The 25,663-nt window shown below is 38.8% G+C and overlaps 1 protein-coding gene across 1 annotated transcript in view; it reads left to right on the top strand.

Annotated features, from left to right (window-relative positions):
• The window catches only part of TENM1 (teneurin transmembrane protein 1), a 570,964-nt gene that overhangs the window by 273,178 nt on the left and 272,123 nt on the right, over positions 1 to 25,663 (top strand). The window contains exon 6 of the mRNA XM_004587672.2: positions 19,340 to 19,492. Coding sequence (XP_004587729.2) covers positions 19,340 to 19,492 — 153 coding nt within the window. The remainder of the gene's footprint in view (positions 1 to 19,339; positions 19,493 to 25,663) is intronic.

Here is a 25,663-nt window from a genome sequence, read left to right as displayed (position 1 = left end):
ACTTTAGCTGCTAGGCCACGCCGCTGGGCCCTATGTAAATTTCTAAAATGTTAATTCTGGTGTGAATGGAGAAATAAAATACAACATGTAAGAATAATGGAAATAAATATGCTACGTGTCAAAATTCATGGAATAAGACTATCTGTCTCCTGACAATGTATGAGGATATGTAAAAAAGTTCACAGAGGGCCTGGCGTGATAGGCTAGTGGTTAAAGTCCTCACCTTGCACTCACCATGATCCCATATGGACACAGGTTCTAATCCCAGTGGCCCCGCCTCACATCCAGCTCCTTGTTAGTGGCCTGGGAAAGCAGTTGAGGATGGCCCTAAACCTTGGGAACCTGCACACACACGGGAGACCTGGAGGGAGCTCCTGGCTTCAGATGGGCTCAGCTCCAGCTGTTGCAGTCGCTTCAGTAGTGGATCAATGGATGGAAGATCTTTCTCTCTGTCTCTCCTCCTCTCTATATATCTGACTTTCCAATAAAAATTTAAAAAATTTTTATTATGGAAAAAGAATTAAAAGATTATCTTACTTGCATTGTGCATATTTGTAATCTGAACTCCGATTTGTCATATAATTTGGATTTATGTTTTTACCTGCTATAATTTCTTATTATAATTGACATTAAAAACCTTTGCTAGAAAATTTTAAGTTTATTTGTAAGTATGAAGTACAACTCTATGGACTTTATGACTGGACTGTGATAGAGGCTATTGAGTCTGTCAGTTTGGTAGATTAGCAATGATATCTCAGTGTGGTTTAATTTTTTTTTCTCTTAAGTGAATTTTACTATCTTTTCTGTAAACTTCATGTTTGTGTCTCTTGCCTGTTTTCCTTTTTCTTTGTGGCAATTTATGAATTTTTGCATGTTAAGATCTGTCCTTTTGAATATACAACTATATACTTTGAAGGAGGTGTATATCATAAAGGTAGAAACATAAGTCTTGACCTTCACTTAGAGGTCTTTGTGGTAACAGTGTTTTTGATATAATTTTAATACTGCTTTGTGTATGTTACAGAATAAGCAAATGTTACAGAATAAGCAAATATACTTATGTCATTGGGTACAAAGTGAAGAAGCAAATAAAAATATGGAATTAGTGAGAAGATGAACTCAGGTGTTAGATTAGACCTGCAGCTGTCAATATGAATACACTTGCAAAGAAACGCATGTATACAAATACATTCAAGGCAGATTATATGAAAGGCAAAAGATTCATTCTATGTATCCATAACATTTCTCTGACCCCTGAATGTAAAAGCAACAGCACCTCAGTAGTAATGAGAACACCTCTTATGTAAATTGTATTTTCTAAATACATTTCCCAACACTTCCCTACCTTCTTTTCAAAATTTATTTATTTATTTATTTATTTATTGACAATCTTGATATAATTAGGGTAAAAAGGTTCAAGCACTACAGGAAGATGGGCAAAAACAATTAGTTCCATATTGTTTCCTTAATATATCTGGTGTAAAAGGGGATTTTAAGGGAGAAGCCCCACCCAGTCTCCCACCCACCCCAGGTCCCAGATGTGGGGCATGCTCCAAGGGTCTTGCCCAAGTGGTTTTGATAGTTCAACAGTTCTGAATTGCTGCCACTCTCACCACTCCAAGCACGATGAGGTCGTTGGAGAATCCACTGATTGACATAGTCCATCATAGAGTCTCCATTTGCCCAGTATTTTCACTGCCAGCATATAGCTGAGATGGTTGATTGACTTGTTCTGTCCTCTGTCTTTTGATGGTTAGGGTTCTGAGTCCAGAAGCTCGACTGGGGGGATCCCTAAAGAAACTTTGTCTGAGGTGTTCCCAGACCAGATTCTTGTATGTACTAGCAAGCACAGGGCCTGGCACAGTCCATTGCCCGGATCAGCTGGTGGTTGTAATTGCTGGGTTGGTTCTGTTTCCCTCCCTGTCTTCCACTGGAACCAATGGGTGTTGCAGTCCAGCCTGGTTCTGCCCAGCACATAGTCGGCCATCACATAAACCAGTGGGAGCTGCAGCCTAGTCGGAGTGACCCACAATAACCCCCACCAGGCCCGCCCCCTACCCTGGTCTGCCAGTATGTGTAACAGACTAGTCCAGTCTGTCCCACATCCCCTTCTGCTCTCATACATGTGAATAAGTATTAAAACCTTGTTCTATCTAACCAGCCCAACTATCCAGCCTTCATGGATGTTGTTGGGTGTCTGTCTAGCCACCCCAGCCCCTGCCCTAGTTTTGGTGCCCTTCCGTGGTTGTGGTAACTCAAGCGGGAGGAGCCCACTATTTCCCTCCCAGGCCACTCCCACTCCCAGATTATGCACTCTCCAGGTGGTTCTGTGGTTCAGCTTGACAGAACTAGCCCCCAGTGCCAGCTTCTGCCAGCTGATGCTGTGGCTAAGCCCCAACAACCCTCACCCACTCTAATTGTAGATTGCAGCAGTAGGAATAATCAGCCCAGCCTGGTTTTTCCCTGATCTGGGCCACATGAGGCACACAGGTGTTGTAGCCCTGGCTAGTCTGGTCTACCCCCATCCCTGCTCACACTCTCCAGTGGGAGTAGCTGTCTAGCAAGGGAACCAGCCCTTATTCCCCTGCCAGCTCTGCCCCCTCCCTTGCTGATTCTCACATATGCTGGTTGGGTGCTGTGGTCACATCTGGCACAGGCAACCTCACCTTGGCATTCTGTGTTGTGCACTGCTTTTGTCGTGACAGAACCTGGCTCGACCCACACTCTGTTCTGGTGTTCGGATTTGCCAGTGGATGATGTGAGCTGATTCAGTCTGGTCTGCCCTGACCCATGCCAAATGTATGCCAGTGGGACACTTTCCATGACCTCTTCTGGGCTGTTTCTCTCCATGCTTCTTGTGCTTACCTGCAAGGTCTGTGTCCTGTCAGAGGAGTTGCCCAGACTGCTCCATCAGAACCCCTCCCAGTGCCAGATTTCACGATACCAGTGAGTCCATGAGCCAGCCCTCAGTTCACCTCCGTCCTAGCAGGAACAGTGGCTTTTCCTAACTGGCCTTCAACCCATTCTGGTTCTTGCTGTTGGATGTTTCAGCCCAGCCATGGCTCGTCCATACCCACATATAGCTCCTACATGGCTCAGTTGGGGTTGAGACCTTGCCTAGTCTGTCCCACATCTACCCTGGTCCTCCAGAACACCAGAAGGTGTTGGGGTCTGGCCCGGCTTGGTTCATCTTGTCCCAGTCCACACTTGTGCCAAGGGAGACTACAACTGTATCCTGACCAGAACGCAGCCCCATTCCAGCTTGTGTGCCCCTTAGTGGGAACCTCCATCCAGCTAGGGTATCCCCTTAGCTCCCCAACCAGGCCTGTTCCCAGCCAGGGTTCAGCATGCCAGTGGTTGCTCTGACTCAGCTTGGCACAGACCGTCACATGTCACGACCCCTGCCTTAGACACTGTGGCTCAGTGTCCATCGCTCATGCAGACCAGTTGGTGCAAGAACCTAGCTGGGCATTTCCTGTGCTCCATCCTGGTTTCCAATCTTACTTGTGGTCTAAGGTTTGCTCAGTACTGCCCGGTGCGCCCATTCCATCGATTTTCCATACATTGGAGCTACTTTGCCCAGCCTGTCTGACCCCCAGGTCCGGACCACCTGTTCACCAGTGGGGGCTATGACTCGCCAAGGGAGCTTCCCAAGTTTCTCCCCCTGATCCCCTCCCAGACCCAGTTCTCATACATGCCACTGGGCTTTAGGCCAGTGCCTGGTGCAGTCTGGCCCTGCCGTTGGCCTTGCACGAGCTTGTGAACGTTGCAGCCCGGCCCACCCCACACCCCACTCAGGATGCACACTTGAGTGCTGCTGCCCCAACCAGTCCAGACTGCTGTTGGTTCTCCAATCTGTGATTGATGGCAGGCTCCCCGGTCATACCTAGCTTAGTCCATCACCACCACTCCATCTCCTGAAGTAACCTGTGGGGCTAGAATTTCCATAGGGTTTGGCCCACACATCCCCCACAGAATCTTCCCCTGGATATGATTCTCTAGCGTGTTTGTTAATGTCATGGCCCTGCTTAATGTGACCGGTCTCCGCTGGGTCAGTTCTGTTTCCAGCCCTGTCATCCACTTGGACCAATGGGTATTGTGGTCCAGCTCAATCCTACCCACTTCATACTCAGTTCTCATGCAAACCAGTGGGAGCTGCAGCCTAGTTGGGGCAACTCTCCATAACCCCCACCAGGCCTGCTCCCTACCCTGGTTCAAATGCATGCTAGTATGTACCGCAGGCTTGTTCAGTCTGTCCCACCTCCCATTAAGCTCTGGTACTTGTGAATGGACATTGAAGCCTAGTTCGACCCAACCAGCCTACTATACAGTCCACACACATACTGGCAGGTGCCTTTCTGTTTAGCAACCCATGCCCCTGTCCTGGTTTTCGTGCTCTCCAATGGGAGATGTTACCCACGAGGGAGGTGCCCACTATCTCCCTACTAGGCCACTCCAACTTCTGGATTGCGCACTTTCCAGGTGGTCCTGGAATTTAACTTAACAGAATTTGCCCCCGGTGCAAGTCCCTGCCATCTGATGATGTGACAAAGCCCTACCAACCCTTTCCCACTCTAATTTTGCTTGCACCATTCAGAACAGTCAGCCCAATCAGGCCCTTCCCCGATCTAGCTCACATGAGACCCACAGGTGTTCCCCTCACCTGTCTCAGCCTTTGCCTTCAATGCTGTGGCATAGTATCCCTGCCTCCTGTAGACCAGTTGTTGTGAGAGCCTGGGTTGGAATGACATGTGCTCCATCCTGATTTCTATTCTTTTTTGTGAGTTGAAATTTGTTTGGTCCTGCCCAGTCTGCCCCCTTCCAGTTGCAGCTTGGCCCACTCCACATCCTGCTTTAGGATGCTCCTTTGGGTGATGCTGCCTTGACCTTCCCAGAATGCCATTGGTTCCTTACCCCATAAGTGATGGCAGGTGCCATGGTCACTCCTAACTTAGCCCCTCACCACCCCAGCTCGCAATGGGACTTGTATTTTCCACAGGGTTAGGCCCACACTTTCCCTGTAGAGTTTACCCCTGTACCAGATCCTCTCACGTGCTGGTAAGTGTCTTGACCCTGCCAAATGTGACAAGTCCCCTGTTCCACCACCCAGTCAAGTAATGGTGCCTAGCACTGCCAGACAGGCCCCCATCCATAGCTTTGGTGTGGAATGGTGTGTGGCAGTCAGTGATGCTGTATGCTAATAGCCCTTCTCAGGATTCCTAATTTGGCTGGTGATTCAGTCTGGCTCAAATAGATCTTATGGACACTCCCCTCCAAATCATCAGGTCTCAGACCCCAGGCTTACTCGAAAGTTTCCTAAGCAGCAATTTCATATCCTAAAAACCCCAGAGCTCGCTGCTGGGCGGCCAGCAGGCAGAGCCTGGCACCATTTGGTGCACTGGCCGCCCAAGCCAAGGACTCAGTCACTGCCTTCCGGCAGTGGTTTTGGCCTGCTGAGTTCCCAGTCTCGGATCCTGCCTGGCAGGGGCATCTACCACAGACGCCAGTCTAGGGGAGGGCTGCCATCCGCCCCCAACCCGAAGGCCCCGAATCCCCACTTCCCTACCTTTTACAAAAAAAAAGTAAAGATTTTATTTTAATAGGCCAAAAAGTATTTTATTGTTTCAGCTTACATCTCCTCTCATTTGTTGTGCTTATACAGCTAAATTATAAAACATATACATATACTCACATTATTACCTTTTTTCATGATAAGAGTATTGAAGGTCTAGTGTATTAGAAAATTTGAGATGTGAATGCAATAGAGTAGTATCAAGTGCAAGAATATGGTATGCATTCGCTTTTCAGAACTTATTCTTCCTGTGCACCTGAATGTTGTACCTTTGACCAACATCTCATTTTCTCTATTCCAAATACCTAAATGCTACCTTTCTAGTCTGCTTTTAAGAATTTGACTTTTTAAGATTACACATGTAGTACACATGATGTAATATATTTGTCCTTCTGGCTTATTCCACTTAGCATAAGGTCTTTGAGATTCACCCATGGTTTTGCAAATGAAAAAATTTCTTTCATCTTTTGTTTTTGTTTTTTTAATTGGGATTTTGATACCATCTCAGCTAAATTTGCAAGTCTCAGAATTTTCTTCAATGTGTATCTTTTTTTTCTGAATTTCTTTTTTATTTTTTTATTTTTATTTTTTTTAAATTATTTATTATTTAACTTCATTAATTACATTGTATTATGTGACACAGTTACATAGATACTTGGGTTCTCCCCACCCCTCCCCAAACCCTCCCACCATGGTGGATTCCTCCACCTTGTTGCATAACCACAGCTCAAGTGGTTATGTTCAGTTGAAATTCCCCCATTGCAAGCGTATACCAAACATAGAGTCCAGCATCTTATTGTCCAGTCAAGTTCAACGGCTTCTTAGGTATACCCTCTCTGGTCTGAAGACAGAGCCAGCAGAGTATCATCCCAGTCAATTGAAAGCTCCAACATACCATCAGCAAAAATTTACATCATTATGGAATTAATTGACATAGTAATGAGTAACCAATATGTTAAAAGTAAATGCGAGTTCCCAGCCACCTTCTGTGACCACCTCACCTATACTTCAATTTTAGTTTATACACAACATATAACATTCAAAACATAACATGTTATACATAACATCATATCATCTTAAATTAAGGCAAACATGTGGTATTTAACCTTTTGGGATTGGCTCATTTCCCTTAGCATTATGGTTTCCAGTTTGGCCCATTTGGCCACAAAGAACTGCATTTTGCTTCTTATTTTCCAATACAACAATGTCTAATTATAGGTGACAGATGAGCATCACTGAAAATTTTCCAGGCATCTCCCATTTCTGGCTATTAGGTCATCATTTTTTTCTTCCTTAAACATGAATTATATTTCACTCTATCATATTGATTTGATCCATTCATCAGCTGATGGCTGCTGAGGTTATTTTTATATTTTGTGTTAAAGTCTATTTTGTCTTAAAGCAGGTTTTGTCTGATGTAAATATAGCCACTCCTGCTTTTGGTAACCATGTTCATGAAATTTTCTTTCCCTTTCCTTTCAGTCTTTGTTGCTCATACTCATCAAGCTAAGTGAGTCTCCTACAGCCATCATTTGGTCTGTTACTTTAATCCATTCAGCAACCCCACATTTTGATTGCTGAATGTAACTCACCTGCAAATTGTTGATACATAAGGACTTACTATTTTGTTAATTATTTACTGTTTTGTAGTTTCCTTCTTTTTTCTCTCTCTCTCATTGTCGTCTTTTGTTATTTGATAATTTTCTCATGGTCATGTGCTTCCATGCATTTCTATTTAGCATGTGTGCCTAAAGCAGCTTTTTTCTTTGTGGTTACACTGGAGTTGGCCTGGAGCCTTGACCCACAGAATCCAGCCTGACACCAGTGTTTGCTGGTATTGATCTGAGACATGAGCTTACAATGAAATTTAGTGCCCACTTCACTGTCCCTCCACCATTTATTGTTTTTCTCCACATGTACTGCATAAGTTTGGGAGAGGGTGATGATATAGGTAATATGAAACTTCTTCCAATTTTCTTCAATGTAGCTTTTCTTACTTCTTGTGCCACTCATGCTGTAATCTCTGACCTGGTTCCCTAGGTCTTGTGAAGAAATTTCAGTATAAATGCTGGTTCAGATTAATGTTGCCTTGAGAGGGCGAGCACCAAAAACTCTCAGTGTACCATCTTGCTGATATCCTTCTCACTTGAATGTTAAATTACCACTGTAGTTGGATACTTTATATCTTATCTGTTAATTTTAATTTATTTTTAATTTTTAGGCTTCACTTATTTAATGGAATGGCAGAGTCATATACCGTGAGGTCAGATAGAGGCAAAAAGAGATTTTCCATCAGGTTATTCACTTCATGAATGTCTGCAAGAGCCAGAGCTGAGCCAGCCTGAATCCAGGAAACATAAACCCCATCTGTATCTCTCACATGGGTGGTGAGGGCCTCAACTACTCAGGCCATCTTACACTGCTTTCCTGGGTGCATTATCAGGGAGCTGAATGAGAAGTAAAGTAGCTGGGACTCTAACCAAACACTCCAGTATGAGATTTGAATGTCATGAATAGCAGCTTCAACTACTGTGCCACAATGCTAGCTCCTTTCATCTTATTTTTCATGATTACTTGAAAGGCAGAGATAAATGCCTACAAAAGCTAAGGTAGGCTAGACCAAAACCATAAACCTGTAACTCCATCTAGTCCTTGTACGTGGGTGGCAGCCATCATCTACTGCCTCCCAGGATGTGTTGGAGAATTCAAATCAGGTACCCCAGTACATGATGCATTCATTCCTAGTGTGACTTAAGCAACTGTGTCCAAAACCCACCTTGTCAGTTTTAATATGCTTTTTCTTCCTTTGTGAATTGTCCATTGATGTCTTCCGCTCATGTTTCTTCCACGGGTTTCAAATGGTAGTAATCAATTTATAAGTAATTTTGTATATTGGATATTCTAACATAAACTATATAATATATATATGAAGAATCAAAATAATGGTCTCTCTTAAGGCTAGCATTGTAGTGCAGTTAGCCACTGCTTATGATACCAACAAGCCATATCATCAGAGTACTGGTTTCAGTTCATTCTGCTGTGCTTCCTGCCTGACTCCATACCTACACACCTGGGAAAGTTGCTGCTGATATACCCCAGTTGGGTCCCTACCTATACTTGGGAGACCTGAAAGAAGCTTCTGGTTCTAGGCTTCGATTTGGCCCAGTCCCAGTCATTGTAGTCTTTGAGGAGTGAACCAGCTGATGGGAGATTGCCTCTCTCAACCTCTCCCTCCTTCGTTCCCTCCCCTTTCCATACCTCCCCCTCTAAAATAAATAAGTTCGTAATTTTTTTAAAGTTACAGTCTCAAACCATGGGAAAATAATGAGAACTGAGAGACTGAGTAAATTTTTTACCCTCATCTACTGATATTTTGGCTAATTGTTTTAGGAAATATCTTTCTTCCTGCCACAGATTCACTTCCCAAATGGCAGAAACTGAGCCAGGCTGAAACCAGGATCTGTATTCAAAAATCCCATATTGGTGGCAGTGGCCAAGGACTTGAGCCTCCTCCCACTACCTTTTCAGGAGCATTTGCAGGGTGCTGTATTAGAAGTGGGGTAACTGACACTCAAATAGGATGCCATAGAATGCTGCACAACTGTGACACCTCTGGGGATAATAAAAAATTAGACTAAATTTCTGGGATTGTATCAAATTGAATAAATTTATCACCAACTGGATTTTTTTAAAGGAGAAACCTGACTGTATTTCAAAAATAGATTAACAAATTTTGGACAACATTGGGACCAGTTTTTGGCAAATGCTAAGAAACTTAACATTAAAAAGTGAAGCGATACTAGAACCAGTAGAAAATACATAGGGCATATTTGACCTCAGTTATATATGACCCTGTAAACCTAATAAAGTGGAAGGATCCTTATGAAGATTTTTTAACTGATATACATGCATTTACGATTTTAGGCATTTTTATAAATCTTTCAGTTCTTGTCTTTGCACTTACCCTAAGATGGATGAACAAAAATAATTTGAATAATCATTTCATGACAAAACGAATCTTTTGTCCTATGTAATAGCAACTGGTTGGCATAAAATTTAACCTATAAAATTGGCCTCATTAGTCCAATATTCCAGCCAAATTACTTCAGTACTAAATGTCATTTAAAAGAAGAAATGGATCACATCTTCTCTTGGCCCTGAGTAACACAAGAAGCAGTGTGATTTGATGCAACAAAACTGAGATAAAGAAATACAGTCCTAGTGTCAGCTCTCCATATCCTAGGAGAAAACATTTGCCCTTTGTAGGGTTTAGTTTCCTCTTATATTAAATAAGAGATTGAACCAAATGATTTGTTCATGATGTATTATTTGAAAAATAAGCTTTTAATTTAGAACACTTTTATATTTACAGGAAAGTTTAAAAACTGGTATAGAAAATCTCTAATAACTCTAATCTCTAATAACTCTTCATGTAGTTTTTTTCTATTGTTAATGTCCTGTGTTATCATGCTGCACCTATCACAACTAAGAACCCAACACTGATTACGCTTAACTGAACTTGAAACTTGATTGGTTTACTTCAATGCTATTTTGTTCTGTTTCAGGATAGGATATTACATTGTGTGTCATGCTTTCCCAACTTCCTCTTGTCTATAATGGCTTCCTGTCTTAGATCCTAGATGACCTTGGAAGGTTTTAGTACCAATGACTTTTTTTTTCAGCATAATACTTCTCAAATTTATTTGCCAGTACTGTCCTGATGTCTAGGCTATTTTTAGTCTGTGATGAATGGTCTTGGAGAGTAAGACCACAGAGGGGCTATTATCACATTTATATCAAGGATATCTGTTATCATGTACATGTTATCACTGTTGATAGTGAAATTGGTCACCCAATTGAGGTAGTATTTCCTAGATTTCTTCACTTCAAAAGTACTCCCTTCTTTGTTTCAAACTATACTCATGTAGTCTGGTTATCTTAAGCTCTAATATACTATGATTTTATTGTGTTGCAGATAGATTTCCTTACCAGTACAGATCAGTTCTCTAGAATTGAAGCCATAACTCAGGATTGCATACTTATTATGCTAGATAAATCATGTGAAAATTTTCTTGAGACCCATTTTGTAGTATATGACTGTGTTAGGGTTCTTAGTTATATTCCCTAAAATGAGACTCTAACTGCCATAACTAACCTTTCCAAAACCTGAAATCTACTAAGAAATGCAACTATCTTTGAATATAATAGGGCTTCTATAGTTTCTGAAAACTTTTTTACACAAAAATTCAAACCTGCAACTTCAGACACCAGTGACTGTGATGATGGAGAAAGGAAATGGACAACTTAGGAACTGTTATCGGGGTCTGGTAAGAGAAGTGAATATGCTATAACTAAATCTTGGATTTGGAACTAGGAAAATAAGTGAGCATTTTCTCTTTGTAAATGTGAGAAGATGGCAACTAACAATTGTTAAAGGCTTATGTCCCTCTCTATTTGTATTACATTCTTCGGCTCTCCAGATAATCATAATTACACAGTCCTCTCCTATGGTGGGAAAGCAGTAGATTCAATGAGCAAATAATCTTTTGCCTTTCTCTGCTTGTAGTATGATTTTTGAAAGGCTAGCTGAAGAAAAAAATTGAACTGCCTTGAATAATAATGGGTAAAATTTTGTTGGGCATTTATAAAGTGTATGGCAGGCATTTTTCCAGGTATTTAACATGTACTGATTTATTTACTCCTCAGAAAAACCTTATGTGGAAGGTACTATTGTTCACATTTAATGGTGAGGATATACAGATTAAGTAATTTGTTCAAGGTCAAAGTAAAAGGTTTACCAACAAAGTTCTTCTTGAACCAAGGAATATTGGTTCCTTAGTATATCAAATGTCAAATGTTTCCCTTTAGGTACAGTGTAAATTCTGGGAGGAGAGGGGGAGAAAGTATTTTGCGAACAGTGTTATCAGGCAACAAATAATTATGCATAAAGGGAGGAGAAGGCTTCAGGATCTCAAATGCGGATCAACTCCATTTAATAATGCATCTGTGACTTCCAGAGGAACACTACAAGGTGTCACCTCAAAAAAAAAAAATCAAGGACACACTGGGTTATTAGTGTTTGTTCTCTGTATGTCTCTATGTGATCATAAAATGTAGCCAAGAGTGCTTAGTAGTTTTGTACCACTCATCTCTCTTCCATCTTATGTGTTATGTCTGCTGCCTCCCCAGCCTCACAAAAGCCTTGCTCTTCAATGTCAAATGTGAACAGTAATGTAATCGAAGAGGTTTTAAAAATCTTAATGTCTGAAACTTTGCAGAAGGACACATGCCATATATATGTGGCTGTGAATGCATGATGCTAAATCAAAACAGGTTTACACTGTATTTAATTTAGAGTATTTAATTGAGAGCAGAGGAACGTGAGAGAGAAAGGGACGGGTAGAGCCCTCACACCTGCTTGTCCATTCTCCAAGTACCCGCAATTGCCAGAATTGGGCAGGCTGAACTACAAGATGAGAGAACAATCCTAAGTTTCCCTTCCTGTTGGCAGAAACTAGTTGCTTGAGCCATTCAAGGATGAGCATTGGCAGGAAGCTTGCTGAAGTCTGGACCCAGGAATTCTTCCCAGAGACTCAAATGTGAAATATAGTTATCTAACCACTAGCATGAATGCCTGTTCCAGAGAAGCGAGCTTTAAAGCATTATTCAGTAGAAGTTGTGGACATAAATCAATGAATTCATGCCCATTTTAAAAGTTAAATGCATATGGATCAAATGATTCAGAGAAAGGCAGTATCTGCACAAGTCCATTTCTTATTCTCCAAAGTGATCTGTTTTATTTGGATTTCTTTAAAGAAAAAATGGATAATTATCATCAAAAAGTAATCAAACTGGGAAAGATGGTAAGAAACTACTTAGAAATTAAATTTCTGTCACTAATAATGATGAAGCCATTTGGACCTTAGTAATAGAGAAAATAAGTCTAGAAGAAAATGAAGTAAAATGGGGGTGGGGGCGGTAGAGAAGAAAACTCTGAGGATGAACTGAAAGTACTGACTCCTGTCTAGGCTGATATTTTTGCTGCCATAGTCACTAATTTTTTAAATTTGTCCATCGTTACGCTGCTTATTCTTCCTCATTCCACAAAGCCAAAAAATAATAGAAAAAGAAATAAGACTTGAGTTATGGAGAGTACTTATTGGTGCTCTAACTTAAGATGAAACCACTAAATAATTGTGTCTGATAAGGAGTACACAGATGGGCCTGTTATGCAACTGCAAATGGAGATCATATATTAAACCTGTGATAAGGTTCCCAAATAGACATGTTATTTATAAATATTGCTGCAACCGTGGAATAGCAAATATAAAATACATAGTAAATGTAAGTTTTAAGATAATGTAATACAGAACTAGAATATTAAAATGATTTACTACTTTGATAGAATTTTTCCTAGCCTTGGTATTGGATAAAGCAAGGACCACATTAATGCAAAAAAAAAGTGTACTGCAACAGAGACAAATTCATTTCATTTAGGAAAGTAAAGATAAGTTTTCAAACATGTGGAACAATAGAAAGGTGTCCTCATTGCCTCTGTTGTATTGTCTCTATCTTTCGTTAATTGGTATTTAATTTGACTACTTCATCATGACAGGCTTGCAGAATGTGTTATGTAAAACTGTTCAAGTTAAAATGCTTTTTCTGTTTTGCTTTTTTTTTAAATTAGTGAAGCTCTTTCTTTCAAAAGAAATTCTACTTATACCCGACACAACAGCTTTTCAGGCTTTCAAAAATGTTTGAAAAGGATATCAAAGCCATATTGACTAGATTCAAATTGCTTTGAAAGGGAACATTTAAGTATGTTTTATTTATGTTCATGATGTAGTGCAAGCACAGATAATATTTTTGGTAGAAAAATGTATATGTATAACCCTAGGCAAGAAAGGGAAAACTTGAATGAAACTGCTGAGGCAAAGTAAGGAGCCATAAATAAACATGCATTACTTCCTTTATTTAGTCCTTGAAAAATGCTTCTCTGAAAACTAATGGTTTTCAATCCTGCATGTAATCTGGTTATTATCAGGATAAAACCAAGATCTGAAGGTAATTTGTCAAAGGGCTATAGTTCACTCATATACCAATCTGATGTTTAATGTAATAAAAATGGGATTTATTTTAAGATGGAAAGATAACCTGGTTGCTGTAATGTTTGCAGTCACTGCATTTAATTCAGGTAGCATTTATTTTTGCAGTGGTATTCCTTATCGCAGAAGCATCTAGTCTCACATCGTGTCCACTGAAGCATCAGCTTAGTGAAATTACTTCCCATAGGAGTTAAGTTGAAAGCCTGAAGTCATCAGGGGTCGCCATCTGGGTAATGCACTTGGTATATTTTTCAGGAAAGGAACTGTCCAACATGCAAGTAGATCTGTAGCTTTGACAAGCTTTGGAAGTGAAGTACAAAATCTGTAGCATTCCCTAGCCCAAAGGAGCATGAAGCAAGACACATAACAGAACTTTTTGGGAGAAATGCTGACAATAAAGGGAAGAAAAGTGATTTGAAGCTGTGACACCCATAATAATAAAAACTGTATTGGTTTAACATATTTCAAACTTTATGTGAAAATGTATATATGTATTTAAGTATATATATACACATGTATACTTATATATTTATATATTATATATTCATGAATATATTCATATATAATCACATATTCATATATATTAGATATATATATATGTATACAGTAGAAAATGACTCCCCCAAATTGTATGCATTTTCAAGATGTAAAGTAAAAATCCCTGAAACAGGGTCACATTTGCCTTCAAAAAACATTGACATTTTAAGTTCACTTCTATATTTAATATAAACTACCTATTTGTTATTAGCTGTATTTGGGGACAGTATGATGACATAATAGGATAATCCTCATGTAGCACTGGCATCCTATATTGGCACCAGTTCATGGCCCAGTTTTTCTCTTCCAATCTAGTTCCCTGCTAATATGTCTGGTAAAGTAGCAGAACATACCAGTCCTGGGGCTTTCAACTGACGTGGAAGACCTGCGAGAAACTCTTGGCTCCTGGCTTTGAATTGACTCAGTTCTATCTGATGTAGCCATTTGGAACCAGTGGATGAAATATCTTTCATCTCTCTCTGTATCTCTCTCTCTGCCTCTGTCTCCCTTCTCCCCTTCTCTCTACAAATATGCTTTTCAAATAATAATAAATCCAAACTGATTCAAATATCATCTCTGAGATAATAGACTCAAAGTGCCGAAAGTCATGGGATGACATGGAAAACAGCTTTGGCTCTTGACATAACACTATAAAGATACTCCACGCAATGTAAATTGCTAAAAAAGAGTCCGAATCAGCACCCCAAATTTCACTAATTCAGATATATTGAAAATATTTTCTAAAGCCATTTATTTGTAAACTATATCCTTTGGGACAAGGCTTTTGGGATCCCCGGTTCCTTTCAACTGAAAGCATTCTCTTTTATTTGTTTCATGTGTTTGGGCATTATTCACATTAAATTACTAAATGCTTCTGCTGCTTTTTATTTTTTTTTAAAAAATTATTTTTTGAAAGTCTTACAGAGAGAGGTATTCTATTTGCTGATACACTCCCCAGGTGGCCACAATGGCCAGGGCTAGGCCAGACAAAAGCCAGGAACCAGGGACGTATTCTGGGTTTCCCACATGAGTGTAGGGGCCCAAGGACTTGAGACATCTTGTATTGCCTTTTCCAGGCCATTAGCACAAAACTGGATTGGTGGTGGAGCACCTGGGGCACAAACCATCACCCATATGGAATGTATGCATTACAGGAGATGAATTTACCCACTATGCTACAATGCTGGCCCCTTCTGCTTTAAAAAAAAAATTTAAAGTTCCATTTTAGAGAGAAATCAACAATAAAATAAATTGGTACATCTGTTTATTTGGCTTAAAAAGATTTATTGAGTAGTATATTTAAGTTATAGATTAATGAGTACATTATCACTGTAGAAGGGATTAACAATATTGTAAAAATGCCTAAAGTATCTTTCCAGTTCCCCTAGTTCTCCACTCTAAAGACTGATAGTTTACTATGCCTCTTTTCAACTATCTATGTGTTCACATGTTTAAATGAGATCATTGCATTTGCAATTTTCTATATTCCTTTCCACAGAAATGCTAAAGCTCTTTCCATGAAAGTACATATAACTATTTGGTGCTGTGTTTATAAAAGTTTAACAATAATCTTTTTATATAAATGCCATTCTTTACAGCATTTGCTGAGGTAAAAAGGCCTATTTCATTGTCAGCTGGTCACTGAGCATGAAATGGGAGAAAGATGCCTGCAGTTGGCTCTTATATTATAAACCAAATTTAAGGCAACACCAATATAGATCAGTCAGTCATTTTTCTCTCTTTTTGGCTTTTTTTATTTTGAAATAATTTAGTACATGGAATGAACCAAATTTTGTACAATACCGAAAAATTGCTTTTATTATAACGAGTATATTAAACACAATTTGAGTCCTTTGGTAAGGAAATCTCAACCTTGTGGGTAAAATAGCTTTATTCACATGCCATCCTATGCCTTACTCAGAAACACTATCCTTTCCATTTCAATGGTTTCCAGTAATTACAAGAGAGAACTCCTCAGGCTGAATGGGCTTTAAGCCAAAGAAAAGGGTAGAAACCAATTAAATGCGTAAATGTTTTAAGGATAAATTGGAAAGAGTATGTTAGAAGTCTCTTTAAGAGTGTATGGATGATTTTAAACATGCTATCTGGCTAGCTTTTCTGTTCTTGATCACTTATTCATATTCTATATATAAGACTTAGACATACAAGTTATCCCATTTCAGTTTGCCTGGGAACACAAAGAAAAATGTGAAATGACTTATGAGCAGATTCACATTTAAGAAAAATTGCCTTTGGTAGGATTTGGTTGATGTTGCAAAATGCAGTATAAAAACAAGCAAAATGATTTATCCAGCTTCTGCCGTAGCCACTGTTCTAACATTCCCTCTCTTCAGTGACCTCATTCACTCACAACTTCAACTATTCTCTCTATGCGTGTATGACTTGGTAGTCTTGTTTTAGCTTTAAGGTTTTTTTTTTTTCTTTTTCCCCGTAATTTCAAAATTCAAATGGTGAACATCTCTCGATGGTTCATCAGACCCTGAAATCCAGCATTCTCAAAGCCAAGTTTACTGCATTATCTGCATTATTCTTATCTCTTCGCATGTACTCCACCAGCTACCATTTAATAAAACATCTGGTATCAACTATGTGTGGCAAATAGTGGGCTAAATGAAGAATCCCTGGCTCTGTTCATGTTCTGTCATTCTTTCATTTACTCAGGCTGAAACCTTTACAATTTGGGAGGGCTCCCTTTGCTTATGCCTCCATCCAGTACGCCTACACATATGCATGAGCTTATGTACACACACATACACACTCACTCACTCACTCAATGACATTTACACTCCTTGCTGCCAAATCCTAGGATGCCATTTTTGCAAGTTATTCTTTTTTTTTTAAAAGATTTATTCATTTTATTACAGCCAGATATACAGAGAGGAGGAGAGACAGAGAAGAAGATCCTCCATCCGATGATTCACTCCCCAACTGAGCCGCAACGGGCTGATGCACGCCGATCCGAAGTCGGGAACCTGGAACCTCTTCCGGGTCTCCCACGCGGGTGCAGTGTCCCAATGCATTGGGCCGTCCTCACCTGCTTTCCCAGGCCACAAGCAGGGAACTGGATGGGAAGTGGAGCTGCCGGGATTAGAACCGGCGCCCATATGGGATCCCGGGGCTTTCAAGGCGAGGACTTTTAGCTGCTAGGCCACGCCGCCGGGCCCGCAAGTTATTCTTAAAGAGTTTCCTTCTGTAGATTCTCAGCGCACATAATTGAGACACTCTTGTGCCGCCATCCTGATTGAAGCACTAATTACTTCTTACCTACATTGTTGCAAGTCCTTTCAATTCCTTTCCTTGCAAATAGGCCTTAATTCATCTTCCTCCACACTGCTGCTGGCTTTTGTATAAAGGGTGTTCTGGGTATTTTCCTGAAGACCTTCAGTGCTCTTCATTGCTGTTTAACTAATATTCTTAAAGAGAACTCTGATCATATTACTCATCTGTTCAGAAAATAGCTATGCCTCTTTGCTTCCTAATAAATTGGAGGCAACTAGCATAGTGTGACAATCTTCTCTGCAGTCTGACCCTAATCTGTCCTTCTAACTTTAACTTCTACTACCGCCTACACATAACTAAGTTTCCAGTGATCTTCCAAAACTTCCTTTGCCTCAAATACTTCCTATGCTTACAAAACAGTATTATATTGAATCTGCCTCCTGTCCCCATGCATTACTGTCAACCATCAAAACCTACCAAAAATGTGTGGTGTTTGCCATCTGGCAAAAAAGTTACAAAATCCTTCAAGGTCCATGTCTAGTATTACTTTATATGCTCATCCTTCATCAATCCAATCAATTTTCGCCTGTTATTTCTCTAAACTTTCCTTGAGGGTATACTTTTCCCTAAGATGATTAACAACCTACATGTCCATTGTAAAATTTATTTCAGAATGTGTACATTTGGTGGGAGAGAAAGAGAAAGAACAAAGGGGGTGGAGAAGGAAATAACATTTGTAGAATTTGTATCTACAACCCACATTGAACCTATTAAAAACTAACGTTAAAAAAACATTGTTTTAATATATAAGTCATAGAGAATAAAATTTAAGCTGCCCATGCTGTTTACATGTTTAGATCCTCCCAGTAGTTTCTCACTGCAGACAAAAACATACGCACATACACACATAATAAAGATCATATTATCCATACTGTTTTGCAGTCTGATATTTTTCATTAGCTGTATCATGAGTACTTCTCATGGTATTGCATGATCTTCTGCTAAGTGATTTTAATAGCCATATTACCTTGAATTATTTATTGGGCCATCAGTTATTAATCTCCTCTGACTATTGAAACTGACCATAGCTTTGTAACATTAGTTTCAGATGTTATAACTGACAGCTTTGTCATTTCTTAGTATTCATACTTAATTCATAGAAACAAAATTGCCGACTCAAACGCTAAACCAAATTTTAAGATTTTTTGATAAGTGGTACCACATTGCCTCCCCAAAAGTCACTGTATTTTTGTTCTCTCATCGAAAATGTGTGAGAATACCCATTTTCCTGCACAATGACCATTGCTAGGTACTTTTTTAACATTGGAGCAATTAGAACATATATAATGTCAATCATTTTGCACAATATTTTTGTAATAGTAACATTATTATAATAATATCCCTCTGTATTGGCAATACTATGAAATTTTACCCGAACAGGCATCTAAGTTTTTAACAACTGCCACATGTATCATAGAATCTTATACATACTAGGCATTCAGGAAATTTTTGCTGAATTAAATCAAAGATGTAGAAAAAACTTTTCCATGTTCTTGTAATAGCCTGTCCATACTACTCTGCAATAGTTTCTGTATGCCTAGTAGAATTGCATGAATGAAAAAGGAGGATCCACAGCTCTGAATAACCAAGTCCAATCCCACCGTAACAGATAACTGATACTCCAACTTCCAATTGTATCACTCAGATGTCTTTGACCTCAAAATTTTAGTAATGGCTACTTGTAAAAGTAGTAACTACAATGTAGGTATAAAATCCAAGTAGCTGGACTTCACTAAAAGAAAACTGGACAGGATATTTTTAGGTGTAAAAGAAGACATTGCCAGTAAGTCTGGAATAAGTTAATGTATGGCTTGTTCTCTTGCAGCAGTGCATTTGTTCGGCCTGACTTGGCAGTTGCAACCAGTTGAAGGACAGCTCTACGAAAATGGAGTTAGCAAAGGGGACAGAGGCACTGAGTCCATGGATACTACTTACTCTCCCATTGGAGGAAAAGTTTCCGATAAATCAGAGAAAAAAGGTACAGTCAACAAAATGATTGATTGATGATTGATTACTTTCTTCTAATTCAGTCATTAGGATCATACCTTGGATGGCTTCACTTCACAATAATTTAATGATCACTCAAAAGAAGTACTCTATGGGGACATTTCTAAAAGTACATATAAATATCTCAAGAAAGCAAATTTTCCTTTGCTCCAGTGCCTTGGGTGTAAACCAATTAAACTTTTCAAATACATTGACAAATTTGAAACTAGATAAATATTTACAACATGAAGGTTTTAGTTCAATGGAAATTGCACTTCATATATAACTAACCTGAAGCAACCTGGGATTCTGATTAAGTTCTTCGTGACCACACCCAGCATTTTTATAGAACATTTTACAGAGGGTGTAGAGAAATTCCTTCTGTTTACAATAAGAAAGGCTATTTCTGGTTAATGTAAGGGCAAATGTTCATGTCAAAATGGGAAGACCATGATTTTTTTTCTTCTGTACAATGTGAAATATTTCTGGTTAGGAAAGAGAAAAAAATCGCTTTGAATTCTGAATTTCTAAATTTAACCAACATAACATATTTATAATAGATATCACAGTACCAATACCCCCAGTTTCTTATTCACATGGAATGATGTAAGTTTGTGTCATTTCTCCTGAATAAGACTCATTACAGAGCGATGTAAACTATGTAAAATTTCCAAGAACCAAATTAAAAAGTAGAAATATAAAGTAAAATGTATGGCCAGCACTATCCAAAGTACTTTTAGGAGATCAAAAATGATTAAATGACCGAAATCCTATCTCTGGGAAGCTTACAATTATAGGGAGTGGTAAGATAATTTTGTTTTTGTTTCATTAGTTGCCAAGAAGTATTTCAGAAACTACGTTAATTATGTATTGAAAGTTACTTTGTGATCCCCATTTTCTAAATGAAAATCACAGAGGTTAAGTAACTTTCCCAGGGTCACAGCGCTAGAAACTGGTGATCCGCTTACAGTGCCTAGTCTTGTTACTAACATCTATGCTATACTAAAATCTACATGTGAAAGATATATGAAAAAAAAGACATGTTGCTCAATGAAAGCAAAACGTCAGTCTCTTCGTGAAATATTTCTAGAGAAATTCTATTCACTTGTGTTTTAATGTGTTGTGACAGTTTTCATAAATGAAAAATGTTTTAAGTTTCTGCTCAATTACAGCAAACAGGGAAAGTGATTTCAATTTAATACTTTATTAAGAAAAGTCATTATGTGTTGATGCAATATACACAAAATTGTTACATTAAAATGATTTTATAAAAGCTCAAACCAAACCTAAACTCCACATCATGGTTCTGCTATATTAGCTTTTTAATATACTTCACTGCCCAAGTTTTTAACGCAGCTTTTCTTTCATTCTTGTCGGTTTTTGTTTTGATTTTTTTGTAGTGTTGTGTGCAGAGAAAAGCAGAATTTCAGTAAGATATAACACAATGGGAAGAAATTTTTAAATGGTCTTTCTATGATTTTTCTAAATGATACATACCCTCTAAAAACAGTTCTAGAAGCTTACTTCAATGCTATGTGTGCTAAAATATTAAAGTAACAACCAGATCATTCTTTTGACATTGTCCTTACTCTTCCAGAGGGTTGCCCTTTGTAGCACTTGCCTTCAGAAACTGATAGTGTCTTTTCATGACTCTTCAACTTCACGTGTTTGAGATAACCTCACTGAACTATTATTCTCATCTATGGTGTAAGGAGGATAATAATATTGCCTGTCTCATATGGCTGTAGAGGAATGAGACAAATGATGTAAAGCATATAGCAAAATCCATGGCATATTCTTTTAGCAGTAATTACTATTGAGTCTTAGCCTGCGTGTTTTAAAGTACATAGGTGTCCTATGGGGTACTAGATCCAGATTTCAAAAGGGCATTAACTGTTCTGTGAATAATGGCCCTTCTTGGGATTTAAATGTTTCCTTTCTTTTAAATTTAGTCCCGAAATATAAAACAGATAAACGCTGTCTCTCAAGATTGAAAAGGCAGATACCTGTCAAATCTTCCACTCCCTTTCCGCCTTTCTTTCTGCATTTTCCAATCACCTTAACAGTCACTGTGGCTGATATTTTGTCAAAGTATGACTAAGTAGGACTAACTTATCTCAAAAATCTCTGCCATCTGTATGCCTTAGGAAGGAGTGAATTTGAATTTAGCACATAAGGAAGCCCATTGGCCAACTTTGGTTACAATCGTTGAAATGTATATGTGTAAAATCTATTAACCCTATTTGCCCTTAAAATTACTTACAGAAAACTCTGTTGTAATCCTAGTTTTCTACCTTGTAAATTTGAATTTTTGATATATGTGTAACCGTAACAGCTTGCACTTAGAGAACATTTATAATTTCAGAATATTTCAATGTCTTTTACCCACATAAAACAGCCATTGTTACTTCTGTTTGCAGTTGAAGTGAAGTGGGAGGCATAAGAGACATAACTGCAGGAAAGCCTGAGATTGTAATCAACTTTAAGAGTAGTAAAGGCTTTTCTTTCGACATTTTTTTTTACTTTTTCCTTCTCAAAATATTGTCCTCAAGGTCATTGTAGAAATAACAATAATGTTAATTAAAAATCTCAATGCATACAGTTCCAATGTGTTCCACACCTATCAAGGTACTGTTATAACAAAGCTTGTATTTTGCACCAAAGATTTCCATTTGGGAAACACTCTGCTCCTTCACAAAGTAACACATGCACACACACATTTTGCCTTTGGGCATTGAAAATTATGTGGCAGTACAAAATGCACCTCTTCACTATCACCTTTCACTGGAAGGGGCATATGTGTGTTGATTTTTTTCCTTTGTTTATAGCATAGCTGCAATGGAGCAATTTATATAATAATTGCAAGCCTTGAATAGCAGGTTGAGTTCTGAATTTGCTTAGAGCTTCACAGATATTTCCCTGACTAGTCAGTAGGTAAAGATTCATTTTGGATTACCAAACTAAAGAATTACACCAACCACACCCAGATAATCTTTGTGCATTCAGATGGAACGTAGTCCAGCAGTATAATCCTGTGGTTCTTCAATATTGGTTCATAGGACATGTGGATATTAAAATGCATTCAGCTGCCCTTTGAGTCAACCCACAGTTTCGGCATCTTTTACTTAAAGGATATTATAGCCCCGGACATTGTAGTAGAATTGAGAACAATTCGTCTAAGCGGAACAAACCACATGAATAAAATAGTAGTAACGCACTAACAAAGACAACATTTTTGGGAGCTTACCAATATTATTTTTTAAAGATTGATGGAAAATTACAGCTAATGTTTCCTGTAATGTTATAGAGATGTTTCTCTTACACAAGATGTTAGATGGCCCAGCCAGCGTTACAGCTTGTTTTCAACTATATTAAATCACTTTATCAATATACTTCAGTTTTACCAAAAGCTTTTCTAAAGGATACTGGAGGCATAACTTCTAAAACAGATTTATGTAAAAGGTTCCCTGTGCTAAAAGGCAAACTTATTTATCGCATTGTAAGTTCATGGTTAATGTCCTTGGTCATACATGTTTGATGTTTTGTTTTTAATTTTGATCCTATTTTTAAACTGAGACATATGTTATCTCTGATATCACAAGAAATGCACCTGTCTTGTCCTCCAATCTAACATTCTACATGTGACAAGAACACTAAGTGTTGTGCTATGGGATGGTGTAGTTACTCTGCTGTATTAGTACTTTCAAAGCTAGCAGCTCTTCCCACAACAGCCTTTAAAAAAAGATTTTGTTCTTTGCAAGGCAGATTGCACAGAGTGAGGAGGAGAAACAGAGTGAGGTCTTCCATCTGCTGGCTCACTGTCTAAATGATTGCAAAGGCCAGAGCTGATTTGATCTGATCTATGTCAAGGTCACCCTCATGGGTCCAGGGTCACAAAAATTTGAGCCATCCTCTGCTGCTTTCCTAGGTCTTAAGCAGAGAGCTGGAACAAGAGTGGAACGGTTGAAACACAAACCAGCATCTATATGGGATGCCAGCACCCATGTGCGGAATATCCATTTGAATCTCGTACTGTGATACTTGGAAGAAGTTCAGTGTATTTATTAGCTTATTTATGAAGTCAAAGGGCATTGTAGCTATGTGAAATTTGCTTTAGAAAATTAAGTCCCAGAGTTACAGAATTTATGCACTCATTTGCATTTTTTGGATAATTTTTTAGTCCTCTAAGTAATAATCCCATGTCGTTTTGTGTCCTGCACCTTTCTAATATTAAGGGTTTGAGGTTTACTTCTATATTCCAGTAGCTACTACTTTCCCTTATTCATTGGGCACTTTTCCCAATTTCTGTTATATATTCTATGAAAATTTCTAGGCCAGTCCCGTATATAGATCCCATTTTTCTTTCTTAGCTATAAGTGAAAGAAAAATAAAAGTAAAAAAAAGTTGAGTTGAAAGAAAAATTGATGCCTGAATGCTCCTAACCCTCCATTAAAATAATCACAAGGGAAGAAAAATGAAAATCTTAGTATTCAGAAACATAGTAGCACATCAGCCAAGCTGTTATTTTAACTGTACAAAGTACTGTGAAAAGTTAACAAATGAAGCAGAAGATATGGTTTTGCCCTTGAGAAAGTTTCCATTAAGTAGAGTTAGAAGACATGTGCATGAATACCATGGTATTTCAGACATCTTCTCGTAAAAGAAATTAAAACCTGTTTTATTTTTGTGTAAAATGTTTTTGAAATTCATACATGTTTCTCATAAGAGATTATCTATTAGTTTGTTTAAAGCTTTATGTATATTTTATTAGAAAACTGATAGACAAAATTAGAAGGAAAGAGAGAGTGTGTGTGTGTGAGTCCACCAGTGCACTTCCTAAATAGTTGCAAGGGTCAGGCTCAAACCAAAAATTAAAAACTCCCATCAGGGTCTCCAGCACTAGTAGTAGAACCCAATAATTTAAACCATCTTCCCTCTTTCTGAGCACATTAGCAGCAAGTTGCATAGGAGACAGTTCCCAAGCCAGCAGTCCACTCTGGGGGCAGGCATCTCAAGCGGTGGCTTATCATACCACACCACAAAGCCTACCTCCTTCCATGACCTTTTTTAAAGACTTTCCCTACGCATGAACACATACTACATGCAAAATGCAAAGTCATGCGTAGCCAGTTGTTGTCCAAAAATTGGAAAAAAAAAAGATTGGTGACTGAGAGATTTAAAAGAAAGAAGATGAAAGATTAATGTTGGGCCCGGCGGCATGGCCTAGTGGCTAAAGTCCTCACCTTGAATGCCCCGGGATCCCATATGGTCGCCGGTTCTAGTCCCGGCAACTCCACTTCCCATCCAGCTCCCTGCTTGTGGCCTGGGAAAGCAGTTGAGGACGGCCCAAAGCTTTGAGAGCCTGCACCCGCGTGGGAGACCTGGAAGAGGTTGCTGGTTCCTGGCTTCGTATCTGCAAAGCACCGGCCATTGCAGTCAGTTGGGACAGACGGAAGGGCTTCCTTTCTGTCTCTCCCCCTCTCTGTATATCTGACTTTGGAATAAAAATAAAATAAATCTTCAAAAAAAGATTAATGTTTTTCTAGAAGTAGTTTGATCTAGACTTTGGAGAAATAAGCCAATCCTAGTGATATTAAAAAAAATTCTGTTTAGGAGAAGATACTAGTAAGGGAGATCTACAGATGATATAGTCCAAGTGGTAAATGGATAGTGAACTGATATGGGAACCAGATGGAGAACAGTGGTGATTACCTGATAACTATGCAAAGTGGCAACTGGGTTATTTTTTTCTTTTTCAAAAGAAAAGAGACTTATACTCATTTAAAAGCAATGGATAAATAACCAAGAGAGAGGGAGAGATTGAAATTTGCTGCAGTGAAAGCCAACTGAGAGGGACTAAAATTCCAAAGACAAGGCAGGAAAGACAAGGAAGGAGTAGTCTCAGAAATAAACAGGACATCAAATTGTGCGACACACTGAGCGTCAAAGAGACATTTCGCTATTTCAGAAATAAGATGTGAGCTCACAAAGACAACCCAAAAAGTATTCAATAAGTGGCACATTTTTCTGTGATCATTTTAAATCTCATATTATTAAATATTTTCTGGATTCTTGAAAGTAGGTATCAGTGACTGTATTAACATGGCAACCTTCCAGAAATGGTGCCGCTGCTGGCTGCTGCTCTTTCTGGATGCATGATACA

Source organism: Ochotona princeps, chromosome X, assembly GCF_030435755.1.
Source record: "Ochotona princeps isolate mOchPri1 chromosome X, mOchPri1.hap1, whole genome shotgun sequence".
NCBI classification, from domain to species: domain Eukaryota; kingdom Metazoa; phylum Chordata; class Mammalia; order Lagomorpha; family Ochotonidae; genus Ochotona; species Ochotona princeps.
Note: the sequence above shows the minus strand (reverse complement) of the source record. Positions and strands in the feature narration are given on the sequence as shown.